A 27,437-nucleotide genomic window follows, 5' to 3' on the forward strand; every position below is an offset into this window, starting at 1 on the left:
CCGGTTCGCTTGGCTGGAGCTCGGCCCCCTCCATTGCCCAGGGCTCTGGGCTGGGGTGCAGCCGGTCACGACCCCCTTGGATACAGGGGAGAGGCCCCTCCTTCAGGGGCCGGACCCGGCGTGTTGTGAGCAGAACAGTCTGCCCGGGTAGGTGACGTGGGTGGCCGTTCTTATCTGTCCCTAGAACTCAGATTCTACAGGGACTGGATGTTTAAGAATCAGCTCTATTGAGCTAGAGTGTGTATACAATAAAGTAAACACATTCTAATGTAGTTTGAGTCTTGACAAATGTACACGCCTGTGTGTCACCACCGCCCTGATCAAGACCCTAACCCTTCCTTCCCCAGACGTCCTCTCCCGCCCCTTCCTAGTCAGAGCCCCAGCCCAGCCACCGCGGCTCTGACTCGTCACCGTGGTGGGCTCTGCCCTCCAGGCCTTTGCGAGATGGAGACTCCTCTTGCTCAGCATGAAGCCAATGACAGCCATCCTCTGGATGGACCACACTTCGTCCACGTGCCCCGTTCGGTGGGTGGCCGGTTCGGGGTGGGGGGAGAGCGCAGAACATGCCTGCACCGACAAATGCGGCGGCTCTGGGTCTGGCCCGCGGGGCTTGTGCTCCCACACCGGGCCTGCAGGAGGGGTGAGGACATGGTACTACGTGGTTTCCCACCGATTTCAGTGTCCTTTTGAAAGCATTAGCTTGTCAGCTGGGAGGAAAAATCAATGGCCTTTAAAGCTGCATCTTGCAATCCCATACCAGGAACAAGGTTTTGTGACAAAGACAGCATGTTTGAAGGACAACTGGGCCCCTTCAGATAGAAGGGGCACTGGGCCCGGAGTCTCGGGGTCGCTCGGGTGCTCCTCTTTGTGGCTGAGTGACCCCCCCCACACCCCAGTCACTTCTGAGGGGCCCCGTCTTCCCGACGTGTAGATAGACCTCATCCCACCCACCCCAGGCTTCTTTTTTTTTTTCTTAACATCTTTATTGGAGTATAATTGCTTTACAACAGTGTGTTAGTTTCTTTCTTTTTTTAAAAAAATAAATTATTTATTTATGTTTGGCTGCGCTGGGTCTCCGCTGCTGCGCGCGGACTTTCTCTAGTTGTGGCGGGCGGGGGCTGCTCTTCGTTGCAGTGCGCGGGCTTCTCATCGCGTTGGCTTCTCTTGTCGCGGAGCATGGGCTCTAGGCCCGCGGGCTTCGGTAGTTGTGGCTCGCGGGCTCTAGAGCGCAGGCTCGGTAGTTGTGGTGCACGGGCTTAGTTGCCCTGTGGCATGTGGGATCTTCCCGGACCAGGGCTCGAACCCGTGTCCCCTGGATTGGCAGGTGGATTCTCAACCACTGCGCCACCAGGGAAGTCCCGGTGTGTTAGTTTCTGCTGTATAACAAAGTGAATCAGCTGTTCAGTTTTTCACCATTGAGAACGATGTTGGCTGTGGGTTGGTCATATATGGCCTTTATTATGTTGAGGTAGGTTCCCTCTATGCCTACTTTTTGCAGGGTTTTTATCATAAATGGGTGTTGAATTCTGTCGAAAGCTTTCTCTGCATCTATTGAGATGATCATATGATTTTTCTCCTTCAATTTGTTAATATGGTGTATCACGTTAATCATTGATTTGTGTATATTGAAGAATCCTTGCATCCCTGGGATAAACCACACTTGATCATGGTGTATGATCCTTTTAATGTGCTGTTGGATTCTGTCTGCTAGTATTTTGTTGAGGATTTTTGCATCCATGTTCATCAGTGCTATCGGCCTAGGCTTGTTTTGAGTGTTAAGTGAGCGCAGGTAAAAGCACTTAAATCATCAGGTGCTGAATCGACGGTTGTGATTTTTATTGCTGGCGTTGACATCCCACGCTTCTTGGGACGTCAGCACCCCTCCCAGCTCACTCTGCCTGGACGTCCTGTCCACCCTTGTGGCTTGAGTCTCCGGTCCATGTGTGAAAGCAGGCTGCTTCCTCTGGCCAAGGACACTTGCGTCCACTTTCCCGACGGACAGTCACCCTGCAAGGACCTCCCTTCACCCCTCGGTGGGTCCCCTTTGGTCCAGCTGCTTTGGAGGGGACTGTCCCCCAGGGGCCCCAGAAGAAAACGTGTGCAGGTTCCTGTCCCGAAGGCCGACCACCCAGACGCCCTCCCGACTTTGAGCAAGTTGGCCCGGCTGGCTTTCGTGCCACAGGGACAGGCAGGCAGCCAGTGGAGACGGCAGAGGCGGGAGGGAGCTGAGGGGCTGCCCTCAACTTGGCTCCGCTGTCGGCTGCCGAAGGTCGAGATTTCAGGCGTGACGAGCTTGAGAAAATGAAGGCTTCTATAGCTAAAAGTTAAAAGCTGGAAAGTCTGTTTTTGGCGGCACACTGGGGGGTAGGGCTGAGGGCCCAGGACCCAGTGGGAGCGCCCTGCGGATGGTGGCGCTGGGCCATGTCCACAGGCTCCCTGCCCTCCGCGGTCCCCTGTGTCATGAAGTGGGCGACCCAAGTGCATGCCGGGCCATGGGCAGAGGAAGCCAGGGCAGCAGCGGGCCGCGCGGGCTCAGGGCCGCCCCCACCCCCGTGTTTGTCGTGTTTGCCGGGAGAGGCTGCTTCTGGGAGCACCTTGTGGTCCGTCCGTACAGGACTCGCAGGGTGGATGCCTCACAGGGCTGGGCTGAGACCCCCCCAGCTGCCAGCCGCATCCCCCATCCCCCCTCCTCCTGACCCCTCCACCTCGCTCCCGCCCTACTCTGTGACTCTCCGTGCAGGCCTCACGCGCAGGCTGCTTCTCTCTCCGCTGCGTAGGTCGCGAGATGGGAACACAAGACCCGAAAGCTGAGCAGGGCCTTCGGGTCCCCCCACCTGGCCTGCTGCGCCCTGGGCGGCGCCATCCTGCTTCTCAACGTGCTGCGCTCCCACTGGTAAGGCCCCCGCCCCCCCACCCTGGGCGCCTGCGGGAGGGGCAGCCCGACCGCATGGAACCCCGTCCCCTCCACGAGAGTCCCAGCCGCCCGGGAAGGTCCATGCGGGGGTCAGGCAGCGCCCGGGACGTGGAAGGAGAACGGGGAGCCGCGAGCTGCTGGGGTGCGGGGGGTGCAAACGGATGACTGGACCAGGGAGCAAATGGATGGACTGTTGGCTTTCACTGTGCAGGGGCCGCTCTGAGCTGGGCTAACCTCGCCCGCCCGGCTCTGCTGGCTGAGAGGTGCCCGCACGGAGGGCAGCGAGCAGTGACCTCGGGGGACGGGGCGGGGAAGGGGGAGAGCAGCCCGGCCGGCTCTGTGTTGGCTCCTGCAACCCTCCCTCGGGGTTGGCTGCTGGTGCGTTTGTGCTGCACTCTGGCCTTCCTCCCCCAGGTACTCTCTGGAAACTCAGCCTGGGGCAGGGAGGAGACCCAAACGGCCCCACCTGGGCTGCAGGCCAGCCCAGGTGCTACCCTTCGGCTTGATTTTTTTTTTTTCCTGTTTTCTTCCCTAACGAGCCTTTGCAGACACTCTGGCCCTTCTGAGTGAATGAATGAATGAGTGAGCGAATGCGTGAGTGCCTGAGTGGGCACATTCCATCTCCCACGGCCGCTTTCTTCCTGGCTATCACCGCTTTCTTCCTGGCTATCACCGCGGAGGCATTTAAAGCTCCCGAAACAACAGTCTCTTCAGGATACAGGACCTGCTGCCTTTTTCCCTAAAATAATGTGTTGTTTCCAGTTCTAGACTTCTGTATTCTTGGCTTCCTGAGTCCAAGATGTAAAGGGAAAACCCCAATCGGTCTCTCCTCAGCCTGGTACCTGCTGGCCCAGAACCCTGGGCCAGCCCGAGCTGCTGTTTCTGTGGGGTGGAGGCTGACAGTCCATCCCACCCTGCAGGTGGGCTGCGCCCAGGTGGGCAGCCAGGCGGGGGCCGGGGCAGCAGAGGGGCGGAGGGTGAGGCGACGGAGAGCCCGGCCAGCCCAAGGGCTGAAGGGGGCCCCCCTGGGGCCCCGACCCAAGCCCCCCCTTTGCCAGCGCTCAGCAGAGGCAGGCGGCTTTAGACAAGCCCCTCTCCCTGTCCGTCCTGCTTCTGTACCCTGAGGGCCAAGCCCTGAGGGCCAACGGGCTTTTCCTGCCCCTCCTGTTTCTTCTTGTGTCCTAGGCCCTTAGGAGGCCTGGGAGGAAGTGACCCCAGGTCCAGAGCCCTCTCCCACCGCCCAGGCCCCTGTGTCAGTGCCGGCCAGGCCTGGTGTCTGGCTGAGCTGGCCACCCAGGGAATTTGGGAGGAGAAAGAGGACACCCCCCGCCCCCCCGCAGGCCTATTTCCTCTTCTCCCCTCGGGTCCTCCTCCCGTTTGCCCCCTGCTGAAAGGTCTGGGTGGTCTGGCTGGGGTTCTGTGGAGGGGCTTTGTGGGAGTCCCGCCCCCTTCCCTAGCACCCTTCACCTGTCGCTTTATGTGGTTCCTGCAGGTGGGTCTCTGTGTGTGTGTGTGTGTGTTAAAACACACATTACTAAAATTGACTGTTTCAGCCATCTTAAGGTATAGTTTTGTGACGCTCCAGACCTCACCATGTGAATGGGTGTCGGTCAGTCACGGGCTGAGGCGCAGCGGGGAGGAGCCGGGCTGTGCTGGGGGAAGCAAGCCTCCCCCCACACCTGTGTGCTCGTTGCCTGAGGGCAGGTCCCTGCACGTGGACCAGCGCATCGGCGGGGTGTCAGCACAGGTGGCTCTGTCCCTGTGGCCATCTGGGTACCAGCCGTTGCTGCATCAGAGTCCAGCTGTAGCTGCTCAAGGACACAGTCAGGACAGGCCTGATGGCCAAGTGGCCGCAGGAAGGAGCAGTGAACGGGGCAGACCAGACGGGGACAACTCACTGCAGAGCAGGCAGGGCAGCCGGTGCAGGGGGAGCACATAGAGATCGGGTGGGGCCTCCCCCAGGCTCATGGGCGGGGGACAGGACTCAGCTCCCGTGGCTGCAGGACCGAGGCCCTCATCCTAGAGTCTGTGCCCTCCCCACAGCGGGGCGGGCGGCTTCTTCCAGGCCAGCGGGAGAGTCTCTCTGACCTCCAGAGCCTCTTTGAAAGGGCCCCAGGGTAACCTTTTCGGAGAAATGCCCTGACCTCGCACCACCAGGTGCTGGCGCCCCTCGTGTTCACAGGGCAGCCCGCCCTCCGGCGGGGGGCGTGTTGTGGGATTCTGCAGAGCAGGGTGAGCCTGGGTATCAGCCTGGGCTCCTCCCCTTTCTTTTCCCCAACCGGGCGGATTTATTTGTAAGACCAACAGACCCTCTCTTGGCTGTGATGGGTTTGGGGAACACTTTGGAAAGGTGATGTGTTGATCAAATGTACAGAATCAGTACAGCATCGGAGCCCTAAATTCCACATGATTTTTCACAGGTGGAAAATGTTACCCAGGTGAACATTTTTTTTGTTTTTGTGGTTATATGCTTACTTTAATGTGTATTAGAAAAAACAAGTGAGCCTGTCAGATGCTACTCTCATGGACAGTTTTGCTTGGTGTGGGCTGAAGAACGGGGAGCTCAGTGCCCCGAGCCCAAGACGTTGTTGAGGCCATGTCCCCAAGCGGCTGGGGTTCCCAGGGCTTATGGGCTGCGGATAGAAATGGGCGCCGAGCGGGACACCCCTCCCCACCTCCACCCATGTTCCGGGGTTTCTGGGGAGCAGAATGCAGACAGCTTTGTCATATTGGTGACCAAAAGCTCAGTCCAGGTTTTACAAGCAGAACTAGAGACAAATGGATGAGCCTCTCCACTCGCACCCCCAGCGCAGAAAACCCCCAAACTGCGTCTCCTACGTGGAATTGCAGCTCTGGCCCCGCCCAGCGTGCCTGTCCTGCTTCATCTCATGGTGTCACCCTTAGCTCACTCCCCTGTCCCTCCAGCTGTCCCTGAGCTCTGTGGGCAGAGCCCAGTGGGTCACATACCTCCCAGTGTCACCATCACAGGGGTGAAAACTGAGCCTGGGGCACCCAGGTCTGTCTGAACCCAGTGCCACTCTTCTGCCCGAGCCCATGGCTCTTCCATCGGGTCGCCATGCGGTGCCCCCCGCTAGAACTTGGGGCCGTGGGCGCACCAGGCCGCAGGTGGCCTAGCAATGGCCAGAGGGGGCCCGGCATGCCTCGCTGCCCTAGGTTTGGGGGTCACGGGTCAGCCTGGGCGGGGGCTGAGCAGCAGCAGGTCATCCGCGTGGAGGCCTGAGCGCCTCCCCACCCCCACTCACGCTCACGCTCACTCGCTCTGCCGCGTGGTCCCTAGCGCTCTGGTGGCCAAGGAGCCAGGGGCCTGCAGGTGGGCTCTGCCGGGCCAGGGCCCACCTGCTGCCCACGCCTGGCCCCTCCCACTCCACCGCCTGCAGACAGGAGAGGGGGAGGGGGTGGAGGCTGCTGGTCTCTCGGAGCTGGGGGAGGTGGGGCACGGCTCGGGTCACCTAGCACAACACCGTGTGTGCGCGGCCCTGAGCCAATCCCAGCGGCTCAGCCTGGAGCTGCAGGGTGACCCTGAGCCCAGGCAGCAGGAGGGGTGGGTGGAGAGCAGGGGGTGTGGGCAGCGTGACCGGTGGCCAGGTGTGCCCTGACACACATGTGCCACTGTTTGACAGGTCACCATGCAGGCCTCTGCCCACGGCGTCCTGTTTGCTGTTCAAACAGACGCCTCTCCCTCCCTCCCTGCCCCCCTTCTTCCTTTGCGGGGAGGGGGCGCGAGGGGAGGGGGCTGCTTTTCCTCCGGCTGCTGAACATGTACTGTGACCCCTCCTGCCTGGCGTGGGCTGGGGCCAGGGAGATGCTCGGGGCAGGAGGTGCCGCCGTTCTCCACGGGCCGAATGTAGTTCGGGCAGCCCCCCTGCAGCCCACTTCACTCGCTTTCGGCACCCGCCTTGCCCTGAGTTCGACACCCCTGGCCCGGCTACTCTGGGGGTCGCAGGGGGCGGGGGCGGGAAGGGCAGGGTGGCCCCTCTGCAGAGCAGTGACCTGTCTCTCCCGTCCCCTGCCCCGCAGCTTCACGCAGGCCATGCTGAGCCAGCCCAGGATACAGAGCCTGGACAACCCCTTGGCCTACCGCGTGGGCCTGGCACTCCTGGGAGTGGGCGGCGTGTTTGTCCTTTCCAGTTTCCTGGCTCTGGGCTTCACCGGGACCTTCCTAGGTAAGACCCCTAGGGCGGGGGGCGGGGGGCCGGGGCCCTGCTACCACCAGCTCCAGGCCGCCTTTGCTTCTCCAGGCCTTGGTCTGCCCTGCTTGGCTTGGGAGGCCAGGCTCTCAAACCCCATCCAGCTGCTTGGCCACCAGGAAGGGCGGGATTTCTGTTCGCTGTGTGTGGGCTGCGAGCGAGCCGGAGCTGGCGACAGATGGGGGGCGCTGCGCCTTCTGCTTTCCCCACTGCCTGCGGCTCCGGTGCTTTGGGGCTGGGAGCCCAGTGCTGGCCTGGCTGGATGTCCTCCTGACGTCAACTCCCAGCAGCTTGGAAGCTCGGGAAGGGGAGCAGCCTGGAGGCGGGGTGGGGGCTGTAGGGGCCAGGGCAGCCCCGGGACTGGGGGAAGGGGAGGGGGCCACTGCCGCAGAGAGCGCCCTCCGGGCACACAGGGCACAGGGAGGTGACCCGGCTCTGACGGCCTGGGTCAGGGGCTCCTGGGTCCTCCTCTCCTCGCTCCAGCCAGCTGTGGAGTCTTGGCCTCCATTCCCTGCAGTGCCTGGGGCGGCCTGGGGCTCTGCGGGCTGCAGCAGGGGTCCCACAGAAGACCCTCGGAAGGCAAATGAGAGTTGTCGTCCTCTGGGGACCAGCACTCGGGCGAGGACCGGGCAGCAGCTGGAGGGAGCCCGGTGCTAGAAGAGGGTGTGCTGGTGCAGGCGGAACCCGGGAGGGGTGGGGCGCAGGGCCATGGGTGGGAGGGCAGGGTGGCTGGTGTGCAAGGGCCAGTGGGGCCAGAGTGGAAGGCCAGCCGGGGTCCACGTCACACGTGTCCCGAGAGCCATGCAGGGGACTGAGGTGTCACTCTCGGGGAGGGGGGGGCCACAGGCATGGTCTCCCAGCAACGAGGCGGCGACCGGTGGGGCCGAGACGGGCTGGGGGGCAGGGAGGAGGTGGGGGCCACGGTGTGGCTGGGGGGCAGGGAGGAGGCGGGGGCCACGGTGTGGCTGGGGGGCAGGGAGGAGGTGGGGGCCACGGTGTGGCTGGGGGGCAGGGAGGAGGTGGGGGCCACGGTGTGGGCCCCGCGGAGGGGTGGTGCTGTCGCCTCAGGTCAGGAGAGCAGGGGTGAGCAGCCCCACAGCAGAGGGCGGCGGGCGGGGGCAGCGGAGGGTCTGGAGGAGGGAGGGGGAAGGGCCCAGATACCAGCCGCCGCCGCCGCCCCCGAGAAATGGTCTGGAAACTCAAGGGGCCCACGGGCTCCGGGATGTAGGGCACGGCAGCCGCTTCCCTCCGTGAGTCACCCCAAAGCTGTTCTCTGTGCCACGGCTCCCCCAGCCCCGAGCCCTCTGTCCCCAGACAGTGATGACGCCACTGCCACTCCTCCTGCCCTATTTGTGCCTGGAGCTCAAGGGACGTCGGGGAGAGGGGGCCTTAGTGAGCAGTGCTGTGCCCTGGCTACGCTGGACACTGCCTATGTCTCATGCCTCTAGGGGAGGCTTCTCGGGGTGGCCACACACTCCCCTGTGAGCGGCTCCGGGCCGGCTGGTGGGCCCCGGGGTGGGGGAGGTGGGGGGCAGCCAGGCGAGGGGAGGAGGGCGGAGACGGAGGCAGAGACAGTAAATAGCAGGCAGGCCTGCCTTGGACGGTGTGGGGGGAAGGGTCTACAGGAGGGGATGTGGGCTGAGGGAGATGGCAGAGGAGGAGAGGTGTGCAGGGAGCGGGGAATAGGCACCCCAGGCAGGGGGAACAGCGTGTGCAAAGGCAGAGAGGCAGGAGCAGGTGGGCATGGGGACTCAGTCAGTGCCTCGGCCCCTGGGGACGCCAGGCCCCTCCGCCTGGGATGGGGTGGCCAGGGTATGACCCCCCCGTCCTGTCCACCCTGTGCACAGGCGACTACTTCGGGATCCTGAAGGAGGCCAGAGTGACCACGTTCCCGTTCAGCATCCTGGACAACCCCATGTACTGGGGCAGCACAGCCAACTACCTGGGCTGGGCCATCATGTAAGTCCCGGGCTCCCTCTGTGCCACCTGGGCGATGGGTCAGCTCTTGTGCCACCGTGGAGTCCAGGGCACTGGTCAGGGTCCCCTTCCTAGAACGGGGGTTGGCAAACTCCCTATTACAAGAGTGGGAGGTCCCCGCGCTGCAGGCAGTTGAAGGAATGGCTGTGGCTAGGGGCTCCACTGCCTTGTTCATGGACACTGAAATTAGAATTTCACGTAATTTTCACGAGTCACAAAATATTCTTTTGATTTTTTAAAACAATTAAAATTGTAAAAGCTGTTCTTGGCCCGTGGCCTGCAGGCTGCTGACTTGGTGCAGGAACGTTTGGGCTGGGAGGCTCCCTGTCCACGGCCAGGCTGCAGGGATCTGCGCCCTGCGGATGAGGCCCTGTGCCGAGCGCCGTCTGCGTCGCCGGCTGTGGGTACCGGCAAGCGACCCGCTGTCAAGAAGGCTGGCACAGGGCATCACGCCGCTTGCCCCCCAGAGCAGCTCCCGTTTGTCCATTTTCTGGATGAGGACTTCTTCCATAGAAAGTTTTTTTTGTAGAAAGTGTTCTGTTTTTATTGAACGCTTGAGAACCACTTACCTAGAAGGTTACCAGTGCTCCCAGAGACCAGAAGGGCGACAGGACCCAAAGGAATGAATCTCAGTGATGGAAGGTCTGGAATGAGATGTCCCTTCCCAGCCCCACCTTCGGGGGGGTGGCCCGGGATCCAATCACTGGGCTTTGAGTGACGAGGAGCTAGAGGGGAATTTGTGGGTCTTCGGGACACCCCCAACCCCAGCCCCATTTCAGACCAGGCAGCCCCTGCCCACCTGCCTTCAGCCTGGCCCCTTTCACCTGGACTCAGGCAGTGGGATCCAGTGGGGCAGGCTTCACATCCCTGACTTACCCACTCCCCAGAGCATCTCCCACATGAGACTGGCAGGGTGAACCCCATGCAGGTCCCCCTGCAGCCTGCCCTGTTAGCACACCCAGTGTTCCCTCCCGCTTGGGTCTTTTCAGACCCAACTGGAGATGTCCCCTTCTCCGGGAAGTCCTCCCTGACCCCCCACCACACACACACACACGTCCTTCCTCTGTGCTCCCTGACCACACGCCCCCAACACACACACACACACAGTCCTTCCTCTGTGCTCCCTGACCACACACACCCCCCACGTGTCCTTCCTCTGTGCTCAGACAGGGCCTCCAAGGGCAGAGCCACACAGTGGGTCCTCTCTGTGCCCCAGCAGTGCCTGGCACCCTCGCCGCCTCCTCAGGGCTGTCAGGCCAGGCTCTCAGGAACATGTGAGGGACCCTAGGGGGGCCAGGCTCCCACAGGCCCCTCAGGAGGACATCAGCCACGCGGTGATGAGGAGGGGGCCTCGGCTGTGCTGGGGATGGAGCCCTCTGTCTGAGAGCTCATTAGAGACAAGCCATTACCCAGGGCGCCAGACGCTGACCCAGCAGAGCTGCCCCAGGCCTTCCGCAGCCCATCTGTCCCCAACCTGCGGCCCGGATGCGCCTTCCCGGTACCCAAGCAACCAGGTGTGTGGGAGCCCCAGAAGGCCCAGAGCAGCGGGATTCTGGGGGCACCAGGAACCGGGCCTTCTCTCTCTGGGCCTGTCAGCCCGAGTGAGATGCTCCCTCCCCAGTATGCACAGCCAGGTCCCTGGGACCAACCCCACCACTGCCCCATGCTTGGGGCCAGGCCGGGGCTCTGGCATGTGGGTCACTGTGGACCTCAGTTTCCTCATCTGCAGTGTGGGATGATCATCTCCACACAGGTTGTTAGGTGCGACAAGTCTTGGAAGGTGGGAAACTTCAAGCAGAGAGAATGGAGAAGGACCCGTGTCGGGGTTGACCAGGTGCCGGCTGCCCCCACCCTCGCCTCCGTAGAGCCTAGTTAACTCGGCTTCCCAGGCAGGGGCCGTCAGCCTTAGGGATACGGTGGCCACAGAGCCCTGGCCCTGAGGTCCCCTGGGGGGGGTCCAGCCTGCCCCTCCCCAGCTCCTGGGCTGCCTGGCTGTGCGGGGGAAGCCCTGCCCACTCCAGGAAACAGCACCAGGGCCAGTGAGCAGAGCCTCAGGAGGGCAGATCTCATTTCAGCCCCAAAGCATCTGTGGCCTTGGCATCTCCACGTGGCAGTGCCGAGGGCCAAGTGGCCCAGTCCGCCTCTCAAGCTTGATTTGAATGGAGCCCACAGAACGGGAGTTGGCGGTTTCATAGGGGACACTTAAACTTCACTGTTGCTGGAGCCCCCAGATGGACAGTGTGAGGTCCCAGCAGGAGGGGAGTGGGCAGGGCAGAGGGTCCCCAAAGGGTATTCGTATGTCTTCGAGCCCCTGTGCCTCGGGGCCCCTGGCCTGGGGCTCACGTTTCCCCTCTGGCTCCTGGGCTCCTCCACCAGCCAGCTCCCCTCCCTCTCTCCTCCCCGACTGTCTATGCAGGGGCTCAGCCCCGCAGCAGTCACCAGGAGAGAGCCCGTGAAGGGGCCCAAGGGACGCTCCGCCTGGCTTTGGCAGCCCTGGACCCATTCCTAGAAAACAGCCTGAGAACATCACCTCTGGTGGGCAGGGAGAGCATTTTTTGCCCCCGGACAGCCTCCTGTGCAGAAGAGGACACGCTGACCACTCAAGTGATTTGGGGAGGCCAGCCATTCTGTCCTCCCCATATCACTGTTCTGAGCTCCTCCTGGCTGGGGCTGGAGGCCTGTGGACAGGGAGCCGGGCCTGGACGGGCAGTGGCGAGCTAGTCCCCGGGTCAGGGCCCGGACCGTGGAACCCCGGTCTGAGAGGAGGCTGGACCCGGGCCTGCCCCTGACCCGCGTTTCCCCACAGGCACGCCAGCCCCGCCGGCCTGCTGCTGACCACGGTGGTGGCGCTCACCTACATGGTCGCCATCCTGTACGAGGAGTGAGTAGGCGCCGTCTCGGGCCGGGGCCGGGGCTGCCGTGTACCGTCCGCGTGACCTGCACCAGCCCTGCCTCTCCCTCCAAGGCCTTTCCTGGAGCCTGGGCAGCTGGCCACGCCGTCACCGTCAGGGTGGCAGACGAGCAGCTTAGAGCGGGCACAGGGCGGCCCGGTGCCGGGCAGGTGGTGCTGGATCCTCCTGCTCCCACACGGACCCCTCACCCCGTCCATGCCGGGTGGGGGGCCTGGGTGGCAGCGTCAACCTCGACGCCAGCTGAGCAAGCCTCTCTTCCACCCCCACAGGCCCTTCACTGCTGAGATCTACCGGCAGAAAGCCTCCCAGGCCCACAAGAGGAGCTGACGGCCCGTGGCCACTCCGTGAGGGTCCCCACCTCGGGCTTGCCCCGAGCACATGCCCCTTGAGGGGAGGGGGAGAGCAGTGCCCGGCCTGGGCCGTCCAGTGCCTTGGAAACGTGGCTTGAGGGCCTGGAAGGCGCCGTGCGGCCCCAGAGCCCCCTGCCCTGCCACCCACCACGTCCTGACCAATAAAAGCGCCTGACCCCAGCACCCCCTTGGTCTCTGTCTGTCCAGGCCGGGGAGGGGCAGGCTGGGGTCTGGGAGCCAGGAGGGGCGCCGCCATCCACGCCGAATGGGGGGGACTGCCCAAGCCTTTGGGCCTCCTGTGCCACCAGCCTCACCCCACTTCTGCCCCTTGTGGGGGGCCGGCGGGGCCGGCCCTGCCTCGGCTTCCTGGGTGGGAAGCACTGGGCCCTCCCCCACCCCCCTGCCGAACCCGGTGTCTCTGGTTACCGACATTTGTCTCCTAATGCCTCGTGGACCTCGCGTGGCCACAAGTAGCAGCTGTGGGGCCATCCGGGGCCAGTTGCCGGGCCTGACCACAGAGCCACAGGGACAGGGCAGGACCCGCATTTGGGCCCAGCCTCCCCTGCACAGCCCCCAGCCCTCCAAGGGCACAGAACTCGCCTTTCCTCCCTTCAGGATGGCAGACGGGTGTGCTCTATCTGTACGCCTGGCCCTGAGCCTTGCGTTCTCACCTGTGAAGTGGCTGCCATAGCCATGCCTGCCCTGGGCACCAGAGCTGCTGGGCCCCCACCCCGCCATGGAGTGCCTCAAGGGTGCCCTTTGGTGTCTGGGTTCCAGAGGTCTCCGGGCTCGAGGGGCCACAGGAAGCACAGAGGCTGATCTTACCCAACGCCTCTGCTCGCATACCTCCAGGGACAGGAAGCTCACCCCTCCGCGGGCACCGCTGCACACACATCCTCTCTAGCCTTCAAGGACGTGCTGGCCCCCGTAGGCTAAGCCCTCCCTCTGTCAGGGCAAGACCAAGCACCTCCGGGCCTCTGACCCGCGGGTCACGCCGCCGTGAAGGGTGGGCCCGGAGTGGGGAGGGTCGGCTGTGATGGGAGCAGCCCGCAGCTGAGGAGGGAACTGCCGAGGAAGCGAGGTCAGAGGGGAAACCCAGCTCCGTTTAGCCTTGTCCTCTTCGTCAGGTGTGGCTGTGGGCTGGGGTGACACAGGACCCTCTCTGGGCGAGGAGTTGCTGGGGGTGGGCTCGGGCAGCAGGCTGGCGCTCAGCACAAGCATCCATCCACACGCCCCCTGACGGGGCCTGCCCGGCACTCCTCAAACACGGCTTTCAAGAACCTTCTAAACCACTCTGTGCCAGCAGACCAGGCTGTGGTGGACACTTCCTGCCTTGGGGTCCAGCTGTCCGACCCCAGCCCACCCCCAACGTTTGGCCAAATGGTTTAAGAGGTTCCCATTCCACTCTGAGCTGGAAAATTGCTTCATTGCAAGGAAATGATACAGGCAGGCGCTCAAGCATAGGAAGACAGATCACTGGTAACATCGTAAACCTGGACAACCTAGAGCTAATGCAATGGTGGGTGGGGGAGGGGCACACTTTGGGGAAAGAACGACAGGTGTGCTCAGGGCCTAATGAACTTGGCTGACCTGGGAGAACAAGTCTTAGAACCTGGCATCTGTGGGTGGGGATGGGCCCAGGTGCCAGGAATTGAAGGTTGAGAACCCAGGCTGGGCTCAGTACCCGCCACTGTCACCAGCTGGAAGGGGCTGGACCGGGGGTGGGAGGAGGGAGGCTCTGACTCTAGGCTGGGTCCTGGCCCACTGACCACCCCAGGGAGAGCTGTGTTCAAACCCTGGACCCTGCGGTTACTAGCTGTGGGCCCTGGGCAAGTCACTTCCCTTGCCTCAGTTTCTCCATCTGTAAAATGGAGGGAGTAATAGTTCCCACCCCTCACGGGTGCCAGAGGAAGGACTTAAGAAGAGTGCCTGGCAAGGAATACATGGAATAAACACTCCCCTGGCCCCCTGCAGAGGGTGTGAGATTCTGCTGGAATCCTGGTCACAGAGGGCTGGCCAAGAAGCCCATGAGGCCCTGTGTAAACAGCTAGGGGGGCGGGCTGGCACCCCAGCACTGCCCACAGCTCCGACCTGCATGGATGGGTGGGTGGCAACAGCTAAAGGCCCTGGCTTTCTCCCAAATCAGAGAGCCTCGCCTGTCACCGCGGGGAGCGATGGCTTTTTCCATGAGCTCCAGGCCGGAGCTGGCCAGCTCCAGCAGCCTCTTCCCCAGCCTTTCGGCAGCAGCCCACTCCTGGTTACTGATCTACCTGCTGCCCCACCCCCCAGGTTTGTCCTGCGGCCTCGTGGGTCATTTACTATTGTTGTTATTACCAGGTCCTGCCCCTACACTGTTCGCAAGTTCTCAGCCGGAGCCAGACCACCATCTTCCAAAAGAGGAACCCGAGGTCCAGAGAAGGCCAGAGACTGCTGTGATGCCCACACAGCATTCAGGCTCACTCTGGCTTCGAGACCAGCTCCCCCAACTATAAAAATGGGAATGTTGGCCCACGGGACTCCAAAGGCACAAAATGCTATGGGGAAGGGAGGGGACATTGGCCTCAGACTGACTGAGGAAAGGCAAACCTCTGGTCCTTCCAGTCTCCGACAGGAACATGACGGGACAGCCTCTGGCTGAAAACCCCTGCCAGGATCCAGTGGATCTCTGGTTGGGAGAAAGGAGCTGAGCCTGCAGTAGAACGCGGGGTCGGGACGCTCTGGCTGCGCTGACTGCAGCCCTGAGCGTGGCGCTCACGGCTCCCCGTTCTGGCGGCGGGGCCTCTGCTGCACTCTGGCGGCCGGAGCGCGCGGCGCCCACCTCGCGCTGGCACGGCCGCCGGGAGCAAAACCCGCCCGGGACGCGAAGGGGCTTACGCTGGGCCAGTTCGCAGAGCTTGTGAGAAGATGCGCAGAGCCCAGACGCGGTGCCTAGCACCAGGCAAGCACATGCCATCACGCTGCCCAGTGTCGTTATTCTCTGGGGAAACTGCGTCCCAAAGAAAGTGAGCGTGTGCGCGTGTGAGGCTGCGGTGGCAGGGGAGTGGGGGGTTCCTTGCCCCAGGTCAGAGGCACAGCCGGGACTGCGTCCCCGACGCCCTTACGGCCGCTGAGCCCCGCGCAGCGGAGAAGCGCAGGGTCCGCGCGCCCGTGGCCGCAGGCAGACCCTGCACCGTTTCCTTCCCGAGCCCCGCGGGCGGGAACGGGCAGAGGCCCGCGGAGGTGGAGGGAGCGCGCAGCGGAGCCCGCGGGCGTGCGCACCGTGACGCGCAGAGGCTGGGCGGGCGCGGGGCGGGGCGGCCACGCGGGCTGCATATAAGGGCAGTCGCTGGGCGCTGAGAGGCAGAGGTTTCGTCCGGGAGCTAGAGCCCGAGCGCGAGCGCAGGCGCAGCCCGAGCCCGAGCCGCGCCGCCCGGCCGCTCTGCCTTCCCCGCCGCTCTACCCCGTTCCCCCAGCCACAGTCGGCTCGTCTCGCGGCCCCGCGCCCGCCCCCGCGGTCCCTCTGCTCAATGAAATTGGCCGCGATGATCAAGAAGATGTGCCAGAGCGACTCGGAACTCAGTATTCCGGCCAAGAACTGCTACCGCATGGTGGTCCTCGGCTCGTCCAAGGTGGGCAAGACGGCCATCGTGTCGCGCTTCCTCACGGGCCGCTTCGAGGACGCCTACACGCCCACCATCGAGGACTTCCACCGCAAGTTCTACTGCATCCGCGGCGAGATCTACCAGCTCGACATCCTCGACACGTCCGGCAACCACCCCTTCCCCGCCATGCGGCGCCTCTCCATCCTCACTGGTGAGCCGGGGCGGCCGGGCAGCGGGCGGGGGAGGGAGCGCGCCGCCACAGTGCCGGGGACCCCTCGTTCCCGGGCGCCCGGGTTGGAGGCGCGGTCCGCGGAGAGTTCGGCGCTACCCTCGCGGCGGCCGGAGCCCCGGCGTCGGGAGGCCCCGAAGTCAGCCCGCTTAAGTTGTCCCCAGGCGGCTGCCCTCACTCTCTCCTTTTCTGCTCCCCGTAGGAGACGTGTTCATCCTGGTGTTCAGCCTGGACAACCGCGACTCCTTCGAGGAGGTGCAGAGGCTCAAGCGGCAGATCCTCGACACCAAGTCTTGCCTCAAGAACAAAACCAAGGAGAACGTGGACGTGCCCCTGGTCATCTGTGGCAACAAAGGGGACCGGGACTTCTACCGCGAGGTGGAACAGCGCGAGATCGAGCAGCTGGTGGGCGCCGACCCCCAGCGCTGCGCCTACTTCGAGATCTCGGCCAAGAGGAACAGCCGCCTGGACCAGATGTTCCACGCGCTCTTCGCCATGGCCAACCTGCCGCGCGAGATGAGCCCGGACCTGCACCGCCGGGTATCGGCGCAGCACTGCGAGGCGCTACACAAGAAGGCGCTGCGGGGCAAGAGGCTGCGGCGAGCGGGCGGCGACCAGGACGACGCCTTCGGCATCTTGGCGCCCTGGGCGCGCAGGCCGAGCGTGCACAGCGATCTCATGTACATCCGCGAGAAGGCCAGCGGCGGCGGCCAGACCAAGGACAAGGAACGCTGCGTTATCAGCTAGGAACTCCCGCCCCGCGCGGACGCAGAACCTCAGGAGGCCCTCTTGTCCAAGAGTCAAGTGTCCGGGCCGTGCGTCCCGAGCCGCGTGCGCGCGCGGACGGGAGTCTTCCTTCCCAGCGCTCCAGCCTATTCACTGGGGAGACTCAAAGAAACCGAGAAGGGACCATTATCTGCTCCGGAAGGAAAGAGAGCTAGCTGAGCCCGGGCTCCCCCAACGTCCGATCCCCCGTTGGCGCCCGCTAGCCCCACGCGCCCAGCAGAGGTTGAATTTGCCTTGTTTCTCACAAAGACCTAAGAATGGGGATGGAAATGGGAGTTAATCAGCCACCACCAGGCTTTCAGAAATGGGTCCTGCCGGCTGGAGGGCCAGGACAAACGGGGCATTATCTGTGATTGGGGGTTGCCATGACAGCTGGCCTGAAACTGAGGGCGGGGTCCGATTGTAGGGAGTGACTTGTTTACATGTGTGTGCAACTGCACAAAGCAAAACATAAAACTTGCACTTTATAGTAGTTCTGGTGTCACCATCTGACATGAACAAAAATCTTACCTAGGTGTTTGTACTGTGTGTGTCTTTTAAGTTAGTCTTGTTACTGGTTTTTTAATATAAAATAAAATAACTTAAAATGGAAAACCATGCTTCCTCTGCTTTTAGAAATAGGGGGAAGGGGGAGAAGGGAGAGGCAGGTTTCTACTTCTGTGGAATTAGAATCCCCTTCCCCAGAGCTGGAAAATAATCCTGGCTTTCTGAAAATAGCTTCCGCCCTCCTGGGAGAAAAGGCTCCAAAAAAGCTACAGATGACTGGATGCCTTTCCATTTGGGGAGCCATTCCTTAGAATGCCAGGACAAAAATAAAGGACTTCAGGGTCCTTCCTAGAGATACATCTTTCCAGCTGTTTACCTGCCTAGTTTCCCCACTGGCCCAGCCCCAAAGGCCTCAGGGACCGGCCAGCGCCATCCTATACTCAGCACAGGCCCAGGACAACAAAGCGTCACCAAACCTGGAACCCGCAGATGGTTCAAGGGGTCCCTTGGGCCCTCTTCTGTGCAGGACCCTCATCCTGAGTCGGCTTCAGGCTCTGCCACATAGCCACCTGGATCCAGTCACAATCAGCAGCCCCGGCCCCTCCGGCTCCAGGAAGCGCTCGCCACCCACGTGGGGTCCAGCACCCCCTCTCAGCAGTTGAGGGCACCCGGTCCCAACTCGGGACCCACTTCTCTCTGCCACTTGTAATTGTGCACTCCTGGGGCAAGTGACGCCTGCCAAGCCCCAGATTCTCCGCCCGTGAAATACAGAGAGCAGACGCCTCTGCTTGGGGTTGCTGTGAGGGCCACGGGCGACATCTTACATGGTGCCCACCAACAGGCATCCAAGTGAGGCATCAATGCTGTCCCGGGGAGGGCTTTCAACCGTTCTGGGGGACTGCCCCCCACCAGGACCCAACCCACCTCTGAGAGGAGGAATGGCAGCCCCGGGGGCTGACTGCAGGCAGGATGACCCCCGGGCCAGCTGCACCCTGGGGATGGATGCCACTCCCGGCAGGGTCAGCCCATGTTCACGGTGGTCTAGCTGATGTGGCCGTGTGTGCTGGGGGCTGGCGCGGGGGCACAGAGTGGAGGTGCCCACAGTTCCTTCTGTCTCCTCCAAGCAAAGCAGAGGTTTTCCTCTCAACTATCCAAAGGGGATGTCCTACTGTGAATTTCTCAGTACAAACCCAAAACGTCCCTACAGCAGAGCACAAGTTCTTTTAATCACACGCTTGAAAAGTGTCACAAGTCACAACTCTGGAGCACAGGAGAGGCCCATGAGGACCCCGTGTCCACCGTAGCCCTCCGGGAGAGCCCGGCCGCCTGGTATTTATTTCTGAGCTTCGTGTCCCATAGTATTTGGTTGGAGCCTTAAAACCGGCCCACACACTACTCTGAAACGTCAAGAAAACTGATTCAGTTGATAACAGCCCCATGGTAGAGCTGGTCTAACAGGTGACACCCACTTAAATTCAGAGCCTGCGCCTCTGGCCAAGGCTGCTGAAACCTGACACCCCCCTGCACACCTGACAGGTGGCCATCGGCAGACACGGACAGAACCCCTGCTCAAAACATCTTCAACCTACATTCCTGGCAACCGGCAGGCAGCTGTTAAGCCCCCGACTCGGTCAGCACAGGTTATGAGCCCGTTTCTGGATCTAAATGATATTCAGCCACCTGTCCTGCATCCTTCAGAGGCGAAGGAAAGAGATGCTCTTATCTCAGTCTGGTCACACTAACACAACGTCTGTCTAGGTGAAACAAAGGTGTTTATAAGCATCTATGAACCAGGCCTTGGCCGCATGACTGCCAGGTGCAGTTCTCCCCACCCCGAGGGGCCATCAGAACCGTGGCTCTGAGCGGAAAGCACATCATGACCGCCTGTTTGCACGCAGTGAGCAGGCCAGAGGGGAAGTCATGGCTAAACCAGGAACAGGACTCTGAGAAGCTGGAAGAGGGGTCTGTTCACCTGGAGACCACGGCCGGTGAGACCACGTGGTCTGAGGCGGTCTGGCCATTCTTGGGCATGAAATGGCTGAACGAGCTACCTGAAGTGACAAGGGACAGAGGATCAAGAGTCTCTGCCACCCACCCACACGTGGGAGGCAGAAACCTGGAGGCGGGGCTGCCGGCAGGGCCCTCGGTGGGCAGCCCACGGACAGTGACACCCACCCCTCAAACACAGAAGGAAACTATTCCAGAGCAAAAAGCCACCCTCAAGTCTTTAGGCACAGTGCCATTCTCCCAAGGCCTTTTTCTATCCTAAACCCTCGCCATGTGAGTGCAGGCCTAACTGTCCAGTGGACTCCACACACCCTGCTGCTCACTCAACACTGGCTACCTGGATATCCAACACCTGGGCCGGGAGCGGAGGGGAGGGGTGGAGGGCAGCCACCTCCCTTCCTGCTTTGCCCCGGGATCTGCCAGCCCAGCCTGAAGGCCGGGCCGCGGCCCCGCCCCTCCGGCCTCAGGAGCCCTCCTCCTTCCGGCAGCAGGAACACAGTCATTATGCATCTGGACCGTGGGGACAGTACACAGGGACGCCCGGGGAAGCCAGCACGCACACCGGCTCCGCAGTCAGGGCCACGTTCAGCTAAGCAGGCGGTACCAGAGACGCCCTCCACAGCGCTGCAAGACAGGGGGCCCGTGCCCGCCTCGTCCCAGAGGCCAGCGCATCTACTCCTTGGGGATCTCGAACATGCACAGGCTCTTGTACTTCTGCAGGAGCTCGTTCTTGGTCCGGACCTGCTCGCGGAGGCGGTGCAGCTGCTGCTGCTGCCGCTCGGGGCTCAGGTGGATGCCAGGCATGGCGCTGACCACCTTGCGCATCTCCTGGAACTTGGTCCTGAGGGCGTTCAGGTCCTGGTGGACATCAGGGCTGTCCTTGTCCATGCTGCGGAGGCAGAGGGCAGGTGTTAGCACCATTAGCCCAGACAGCTCCATCCTCGCATCCCCGCGTCAGAACGCCTGTCGCCTGCGTTCCCCACTGGGCTGGGCTGGGCTGGGCTGTGTGCCCGGGGGACGGGGCGGGTTCTTGCCTGTGCAGCCATAGTGCAGGCAGCACCCCACCCCCCAGCAGGCACGCGCCGGACACTGAGCCCTCTTGCAGAGCTGCTTCCCCAGCCTGGGCCGTGGGTGCTGCACACACTGAGGCAACATTTGCTGAAAGAGTAGACGCCTGGCAAATAAGTTCCTAAGTGTCTGCTGAATGAATGAAAAACTCTTACCAATGTCATGTAACAAACCGCAAGTAACACTTGCTGAAATACCACATTTCTAATTTGAGACATTCCAGGCCAATCAGGAGACTATCAACGAGCAAAAGATAATTTTAGCTGATGTTCAGATGCTTGAACCTGTTAACATACATCCTAATTTCCATAGAGCTATTCATAAATTTTAAACTAGTTACAAGCTACTGGAAAATTTTCAGCAGGTACGTGTCCTCTCCCACCACACTCGTGTAAATTCCTCGCCTTCCGGTCACGCTCATTTTAAAGGCAGGCTCGTACCCTTCACCTCACAGCTATTATTAGCTGCCAAGAGATCCATGCTCCCTGTCATGACTAAATTAAAAGCAAACAACAAGAACAAAAACCTTCACCTATGATCTAAGAAACGGCCTGTCAGTTGCTCCTATAAATCTTTTAAAAGTTAGTAGATGGATGGATGAGCTTTTGAAAACAAGGCAGTTGAGACTAAAATCTAAAAGCTGATTCACAGGCTGTTTTCAAAGTCACCCACTGAGTAGCGTGAGAGGGGAAAACTGTCAATGATCGTTTATTTATTTTAATAAACGTTCATCCTTGATGGGAAATTTCAACCCAGATGGTGCTAGTTCATGTTTATTATTAATCATTTCTCTGCTTACGCAGACAGAATATCCATCTTTCCTGGTGATCCGCCGGTTACAGCTCATTCCTGACAAATGAGACACACCAGGCCTGCTCACTATTTATCAATAGCTTGAACTTGGAAGCAAGATTTGGAGAATCAATAGTTTATTCTAGGGAACGAATGGCCAACCAAACATTTCCTCTTGTCATTTGAGGCCCTCAATTTACACACACCATCAGTAGTACACCTTAGCCCAGCGTCGAGGGAGCACCTTATATTCTAATTCTTTTATGTCTCAGCTCAGATCTACAACCCTGGACAGACACCACCTGGGCTTCTGAAATCATTCCCCTTGTATGGCATATGTGCTATAACACATCGTTAGGAATTTAAGTCCCAAGGGAGGTTTGAAATTAAAATATAGTTTTAAGAAAACTGATTCACATCACACAAGTCTCAAAGGACAAGGTAAAAACAAAGAAAAATATATAAAATAAAAATTAGGTGGGCTTCCCTGGTGGCACAGTGGTTGAGAGTCCGCCTGCCAATGCAGGGAACACGGGTTCGTGCCCCGGTGCGGAAGATCCCACGTGCCGCGGACCGGCTGGGCCCGTGAGCCATGGCCATGGAGCCTGCACGTCTGGAGCCTGTGCTCCGCAACGGGAGGGGCCACAATAGTTAGAGGCCCGCATACCGCAAAAAAAAAAAAAAAAAAAAAAAAGGTAGATAACAAGGCCCTACTGTGTAATACAGAGAACTATATTCAATATCCTATGATAAACCATAATGGAAAAGAATATAAAAAAAGTACATATATGTGTAACTGAATCACTTTGCAATACAGCAGAAATCAACACAACATTGTAAATCAACTAGACTTCAATAAAAAAAAACTGCAAAAAAAAAAAAAAAAAAAGGGAGGGGAGGAAATTAGGAGCCATGTGTAAAGCCCACCCGGAGGGAAGCTGAGCTGGGGGGTGGCTGCACAAGCTTCTCAGGCTGCCCGAGGGGGAGGCAGCGGGACCCTGACTCCAGCCGAGAGAAGAGATGGCCTGGGCACCAGAGAGCAAGCATGAGTTCCAGGGGGCCCGCCCCTGTGGCCAGTGCTGGTCGGCACCTGACTCAGAAGGAAACAAAGGAGACCAGGCTGGGTGGAGAAGCACAAAATCCACAAACCAGGGCAAGGCGAGGGCGCTCAGGACACCACCGCATGGCTCGAGTGACAGGCCACTTCCTGATGGTCCTCTGGGCAGGCCCGGGTGATGCGTGGCGGCGGCCCGGTGGGAGACACACACTCGGGCACACCGCACAATTCTAGCGGGTGAGCCTAAGAACGATGCTTCACTTGCAGGTGCAAACAGGCGTCAGCTGGGCAGGTGTGTCCACTGGTGACTCAGAAGCAGAAGGAACCACCAGGTCACTGAAGTCACGTCCTCCCAAACTCGAGAGGCATTTCTTTGATCTCTTGGTGGCATCCGACTCGGGAAAGAAATGGGAAACTATTTCTTCCTCCTCAAAACCTCTGACCCCCTCGGCCTCACGTCCCCACACCCCCAATGTCCTCCTTGCCAACAGGCCTGGGACCAGTCTTCTTCCCACACTAATGTCAGTGGCTGGCATCTTCCTAAAATATTAGGGCCTTTAAATTACACCAGTTACAGGGCTTGAGGGAAAAAAATGTTTAATGACAGACAGCCAAGGCTTACAAAAGGGAAGTCCCTCTAATCCCTTGTCCCAGGTAAGCTCTGCTAACACGTGGTGCACATTGTTTAATATCGCTTCAAGATAGTCAGTAGCACACAAACACACACATACTTTTCAGTTTGTTTTGACAAAATTGTGGCCACACTACACACATGGTTCTGATTCTTGCTTTCTTCATGTAAAATGCACCTTGGATGTCTGTCCATGTTAAGATGTACACGATCATACAGCTAGATTACTTGGCTGTTGATGTGTATGTGCATGTTTGCAACTGATCGCCTGCAATCCGAATGGCGATGACATCCCACACCTATACCCTTGTGTGCCGTGTGCCCCACTGTCCCCTGCCAGCACTGCCACTCCACCTGCCACCCCCCTCAGGGCACCCCTGGCACCTCCTCCCACTATTCCTGTGGAACCAGTCCTTTCCCCGTCCTAAAACCCTCTGTCCCATCTACCTTTACAAAACCCAGGCCTGAGCTCAAAAACTTCATATGGCTCCTCGGCTCCCAGGCAAGTTCACACTGTGTGTTTGTGTGCATGTGTGTGTACGCACAACCTCAGGACCACTCGCAAACAGCCTCTGACCTCCCGGGCTCCGTGCTCTCTGCCCAAGAGAGAATTCCTCCAAACAGCCTACCAACAATCCCTATCTGGGCGCTTGGCCTTTTCACTCGGATTCAGCAAAGAAGACAGGGAAGGGCAGAGCTGCTGCAGGCGAGTCGTGGGGTCACCTCCTGGCCATCAGGACCCAAGGCCAGCCTCAGCCCAACCCGCCATCTTTCACAGGAGGATGCTCTTGAGAATGCCTCAAAACAACCTATGATTTAAGTATTACTAGTCCCAGTTCACAAAAAAAAAAGAGGCTCAGAGCAGCTGTTTCACCAAGGTCAGTACATCATAAAGCTATCATTTGAACCCACCATTTGAAGTTCATTATTACTCACATATTAGAGATAAAAAAATTAAGGCCTAGAAAGGCTACGTATTTACTAAGATTACAAGGCAAGCAAGCGTCAGCATGCAGATCCGAATTCAAGGCTATCTGACTTCAAAGCCCATGTTCTCTCTCATGTACGTAACTTCTCGATCTTTAAGTCCAGCCCAACCCAACTGCTCTATCAGCGTGCAAGAATATACACCATGTGTTTTCATTTTTCCATATTTTCCCTAAAATCAGAATAAGTATATTTGGGTTGATCTGGATAACGTTTTTATAATCAAGCACTGCCCTGGGATTGCAGGGTCTGCATTTGCGTTTGTGTTTGCTATGTTACTGCAGCCTAGCAGTGCTACTTGATGATCCCAGGCTCATGAGGACAGAACAGTCTGCCTTACCCGATAAACAGTATGTTTGCACCAAGTGAAGCCAGATGAAGTCAAGGTCTACTGTGAGAACAAATGCTTTGCAGCTATTTTAAAAGCGGTGGAGGGACTTCCCTGGTGGCGCAGTGGTTAATAATCCGCCTGCCAATGCAGGGAACACGGGTTCAATCCCTGGTCCAGGAAGATCCCACAAGCCGTGGAGCAACTAGGCCCATGCGCAACAACTACTGAAGCCTGCGTGCCTAGAAGCCCGTGCTCTGCAACAAGAGAAGCCACCGCAATAAGAAGCCCACGCATCGCAACGAAGACTGGCCCCGGCTCACGGCAACTAGAGAAAGCCCGCGTGCAGCAACGAAGACCCAACCCAACCAAAAAAAAAAAAAAGAAAAACCCAGCTGGGCCAGTAACAATATTTTCATGTTGTGAGTAGCAATTCCATTTCAGCAAAACATCCAGGAGCACAATTGATGTTCACTTGAATGTTACTATAAAAGTAACTTTGTTGTAATTTACTTTGTTTTGGTTTTTAATGGCTGAATAAAAATTTTAAGCGCAGGGGTTTACACTTTGTTATCATAAATAACGGTAAAAAAATAATTGGGCAAATGTGGGGATAGGGAAGGTTTTGGTTGTGTGTGTGTGTGTGTGTGTGTGCGCGCGTGTGTGTTTCTTCTAAGGGTCAGTTTCAAAAGTTAGGTAACCCGAAGACTGGCCAAAAGGCGACAATCACCCCGTGACACCATGTTAGGGCACCGTAAGCGCTGGCAGGCGGCCAGTACCCGTTTCCTGTAATGTTCCCATCATCACCCCTATAATCTCTTTGCATTATGGGTTATTCTCTCTCACGACGTTTTCCCTTCTAACTGGTTATCAACGTGGGGGTGAAAAGTCTGCCCTTTCACCTGTACACCCCACAGCACTTAGCAGTGTGCCACATATGGAATATGATACACATCTGTTGGATCTGTTAGGAAAGACGCCGAAGTGAGTACTATACCCCTAATTACAGGTGAGAAAACAGGCTCAGAGAAGCCTGACTGGCTTCAGGCCACCAGGCTGCACACGAGTGGTCTGACCGTAGCGGGGCCTGCCAGCACGGGGCCTGGCAACTCCCAGGGCCAGAGTCTGCTGAACTCTTGGGACGACTGGGGGTGGTCTCGGCGAGGCCGCTCCCCTCCGGGTCGGCCTCCTTCCTTTGTACCGCGGGGCGCCCCCGGAGCTCGGAAACGTGACTGGCAGCGGGGGACTTGCGGGCAGCGCCCGCCCGGACCTTACCATTTGATGATGTTATGAACCAGGGGGAGGAAGGAGCAGTTCTCCTCCGCCTTCACGCCGGCCGGGGACGGAGGCCTCGGCGGCGGTTGCGGCTGCGGCGCGGAGACCGGCGGCGGCGGCTGCGGAGGCGGCAGTGGCTTCGTCTCGGGCAGCGGCGGCTCTGCGGGTGGCTGCAGCGCATCCTCGGCCTGCCGGCCGACAGACACCCCCACGGAAGCCATGGCGCCCGGGACCCACGCAGTCGGTTAACGGGGCCGGCGGCCGAGCGCGCCGGAAGTGTCTCGGACTCTGCACGTCACCACTGTGCGCCGCGGGGGCGGGACCTGGAGGGAGGCTGTGAGATCGCACGCCAGGGCGAGGGGCGGGGCCAGGGCGAGGGGCGGGGCCAGGGCGGTCGTTACTAGGCAACAGGCGGCTGGCGGGTCCAGAGTGGCCTGGATTTGGCTGTGCCTGAGACAGCTAAATTTTTCCATAGTCAGAAATAGGAGGTGTGCTTCAGGAATAACATCTTATTTCTATTCACGTTACAAAGAGGGTCCAAAAGCAACCAGTACAGGAAGACTTGAGATAAATAAGGCCTCGCGAAGAGGGGACAGTACCTGCCGGACACCTGCAGTTGTCAGGCCCTGGGCCCACGAGCGTGGAGAATCCGAGGGGAAGGGCCCAGGGTTCCCACCCGCGCAGAAGCCTCCAGGGGAGAGGCCCTGAGCCCGCCCTAAGGACGCAGAAACAAAGAAATTGCGAGGGCCTAATAACTGAACACTTAATTATTATCATAATTATATTATCACTTATCATCTTCTGGATGACACACGCTGTGCTAACTATGGGGGAGGGGTTGGGAGGCTGTCTCAACTTCAGCACGAGCGGGGATTGCCGAAGGGTATTAGTGCCAGGAATAAACATCGTATCTGAGGGGGAAGTCAACGTCAGGTATTCTCCGTACCTGTGGGCCAACTCCTTAAGCCCCTGGGTCTCAGTGTGCTCACCTCTAGAATCTTCTTTAGTTCAGGGTCATGGCGGAGCCTGAACTACTTTCCAACTTCAGACACACGGCTGATCTCCAAAGGTGTCCTTTGCATGCGCTCTCACTCCCTGCTATCTTAGGCCAAAGTGGGGACTTCTCCTGGGTTTGTGGTTATGGTCCTCAAAACGAGTCCTCCCGAGCCATGATGTGGGGCTGTGTGATACGCTTCTGGGCAATGGGGACATGCATCCTAAGCTTGGCTAGGAAAGCCCTGCCCTTCCTCAGCGGCTTTGGAGAGGCAAGGGGTCCACAGTCATTGGCAAGAGCACTTAAGAGCAAGGTGGCTGGTCTCAAGGAAAGCCTCAGCAGTGATATTTTCAGATGCATCTGGAGGGGTCTGTGGGGCAGATCCTAGGGGAGGGAGAGTGTAGAAGGAAGTGGGGAGGTCGGAGGGTGTGCTGAGGGGCGCTTTGGTAGCGGGCCTCAGCACAGCTTTCTTGTAAGAACTGCCCGGGGCACCCCACAGGGCGAGCACGGGGAGGGGGTGGCCTGCTAACCATGGGCCTCTCCCCCAGGGGGAATGTTCAGGGGTCCTGGTGGAGAACAAGGAGGAAGGTCCTGCTGGGACAGGACTAGATGGGCTTGAAGAGACTATACCCCCTTGGAGTCATCTGGGGAGATAATGACGGTATGATAATAGTAATTACCACAACTACTGTGGATCAAAAGTAGGTACAAGGAACAGAGCGCAGTCATCTCATTTAATCCACAAGAAAGCTCTAGAAGGTGGATGTTAGAATCTCCATTTTATAGATGGTGGATTCTGGCCCCAGGGTCACACAGCTGCCTGATACAAAGCCCATGGTCTTAACCAACACAGAG

The 27,437-nt window shown here is 59.5% G+C and overlaps 3 protein-coding genes across 9 annotated transcripts in view; 2 read left to right on the forward strand and 1 right to left on the reverse strand.

The window, feature by feature from the left end:
- PEMT (phosphatidylethanolamine N-methyltransferase) overlaps positions 1–12,544 on the forward strand; it is a 47,361-nt gene extending 34,817 nt beyond the window's left edge. For 6 of the 7 annotated variants that reach the window (XM_081219056.1, XM_081219052.1, XM_081219050.1 and 3 more), the window contains exons 3-7: positions 2,778–2,893; positions 6,953–7,098; positions 8,970–9,081; positions 11,906–11,980; positions 12,281–12,544. In XM_081219056.1, the coding sequence (XP_081075182.1) occupies positions 2,778–2,893; positions 6,953–7,098; positions 8,970–9,081; positions 11,906–11,980; positions 12,281–12,338 (507 nt within the window). In that variant the 3' untranslated portion in view covers positions 12,339–12,544. The remainder of the gene's footprint in view (positions 1–2,777; positions 2,894–6,952; positions 7,099–8,969; positions 9,082–11,905; positions 11,981–12,280) is intronic. The other variant, XM_081219051.1, reaches the window with a different exon arrangement.
- A 3,228-nt stretch (positions 12,545–15,772) lies between these two features.
- Positions 15,773–17,026, forward strand: RASD1 (ras related dexamethasone induced 1). Its single transcript, XM_081219293.1, has 2 exons — positions 15,773–16,153; positions 16,374–17,026. Exons 1-2 carry the CDS (start codon positions 15,868–15,870, stop codon positions 16,916–16,918), a joined length of 831 nt encoding a protein of 276 aa, XP_081075419.1. The 5' UTR covers positions 15,773–15,867; the 3' UTR covers positions 16,919–17,026.
- A 1,616-nt stretch (positions 17,027–18,642) lies between these two features.
- MED9 (mediator complex subunit 9) lies at positions 18,643–25,864 on the reverse strand. Its single transcript, XM_081219294.1, has 2 exons — positions 25,589–25,864; positions 18,643–20,339 (listed from the first exon to the last, which is right to left on the reverse strand). Exons 1-2 carry the CDS (start codon positions 25,807–25,809, stop codon positions 20,123–20,125), a joined length of 438 nt encoding a protein of 145 aa, XP_081075420.1. The 5' UTR covers positions 25,810–25,864; the 3' UTR covers positions 18,643–20,122.
- Positions 25,865–27,437: the final 1,573 nt, after the last annotated feature.

This window comes from Mesoplodon bidens, assembly GCF_964165515.1.
Source record: "Mesoplodon bidens genome assembly, chromosome: 19".
Lineage (NCBI taxonomy): Eukaryota > Metazoa > Chordata > Mammalia > Artiodactyla > Ziphiidae > Mesoplodon > Mesoplodon bidens.

Coding starts and splice junctions, on each gene's coding strand:
- RASD1 (XM_081219293.1), top strand. CDS start 15,868: ATGAAATTGGCCGCGATGATCAAGAAGATGTGCCAGAGCGACTCGGAA. Junction 16,154..16,373: donor GCGCCTCTCCATCCTCACTG/GTGAGCCGGGGC, acceptor TGCTCCCCGTAG/GAGACGTGTTCATCCTGGTG.
- MED9 (XM_081219294.1), bottom strand. CDS start 25,809: ATGGCTTCCGTGGGGGTGTCTGTCGGCCGGCAGGCCGAGGATGCGCTG. Junction 20,340..25,588: donor GTTCATAACATCATCAAATG/GTAAGGTCCGGG, acceptor CTGCCTCCGCAG/CATGGACAAGGACAGCCCTG.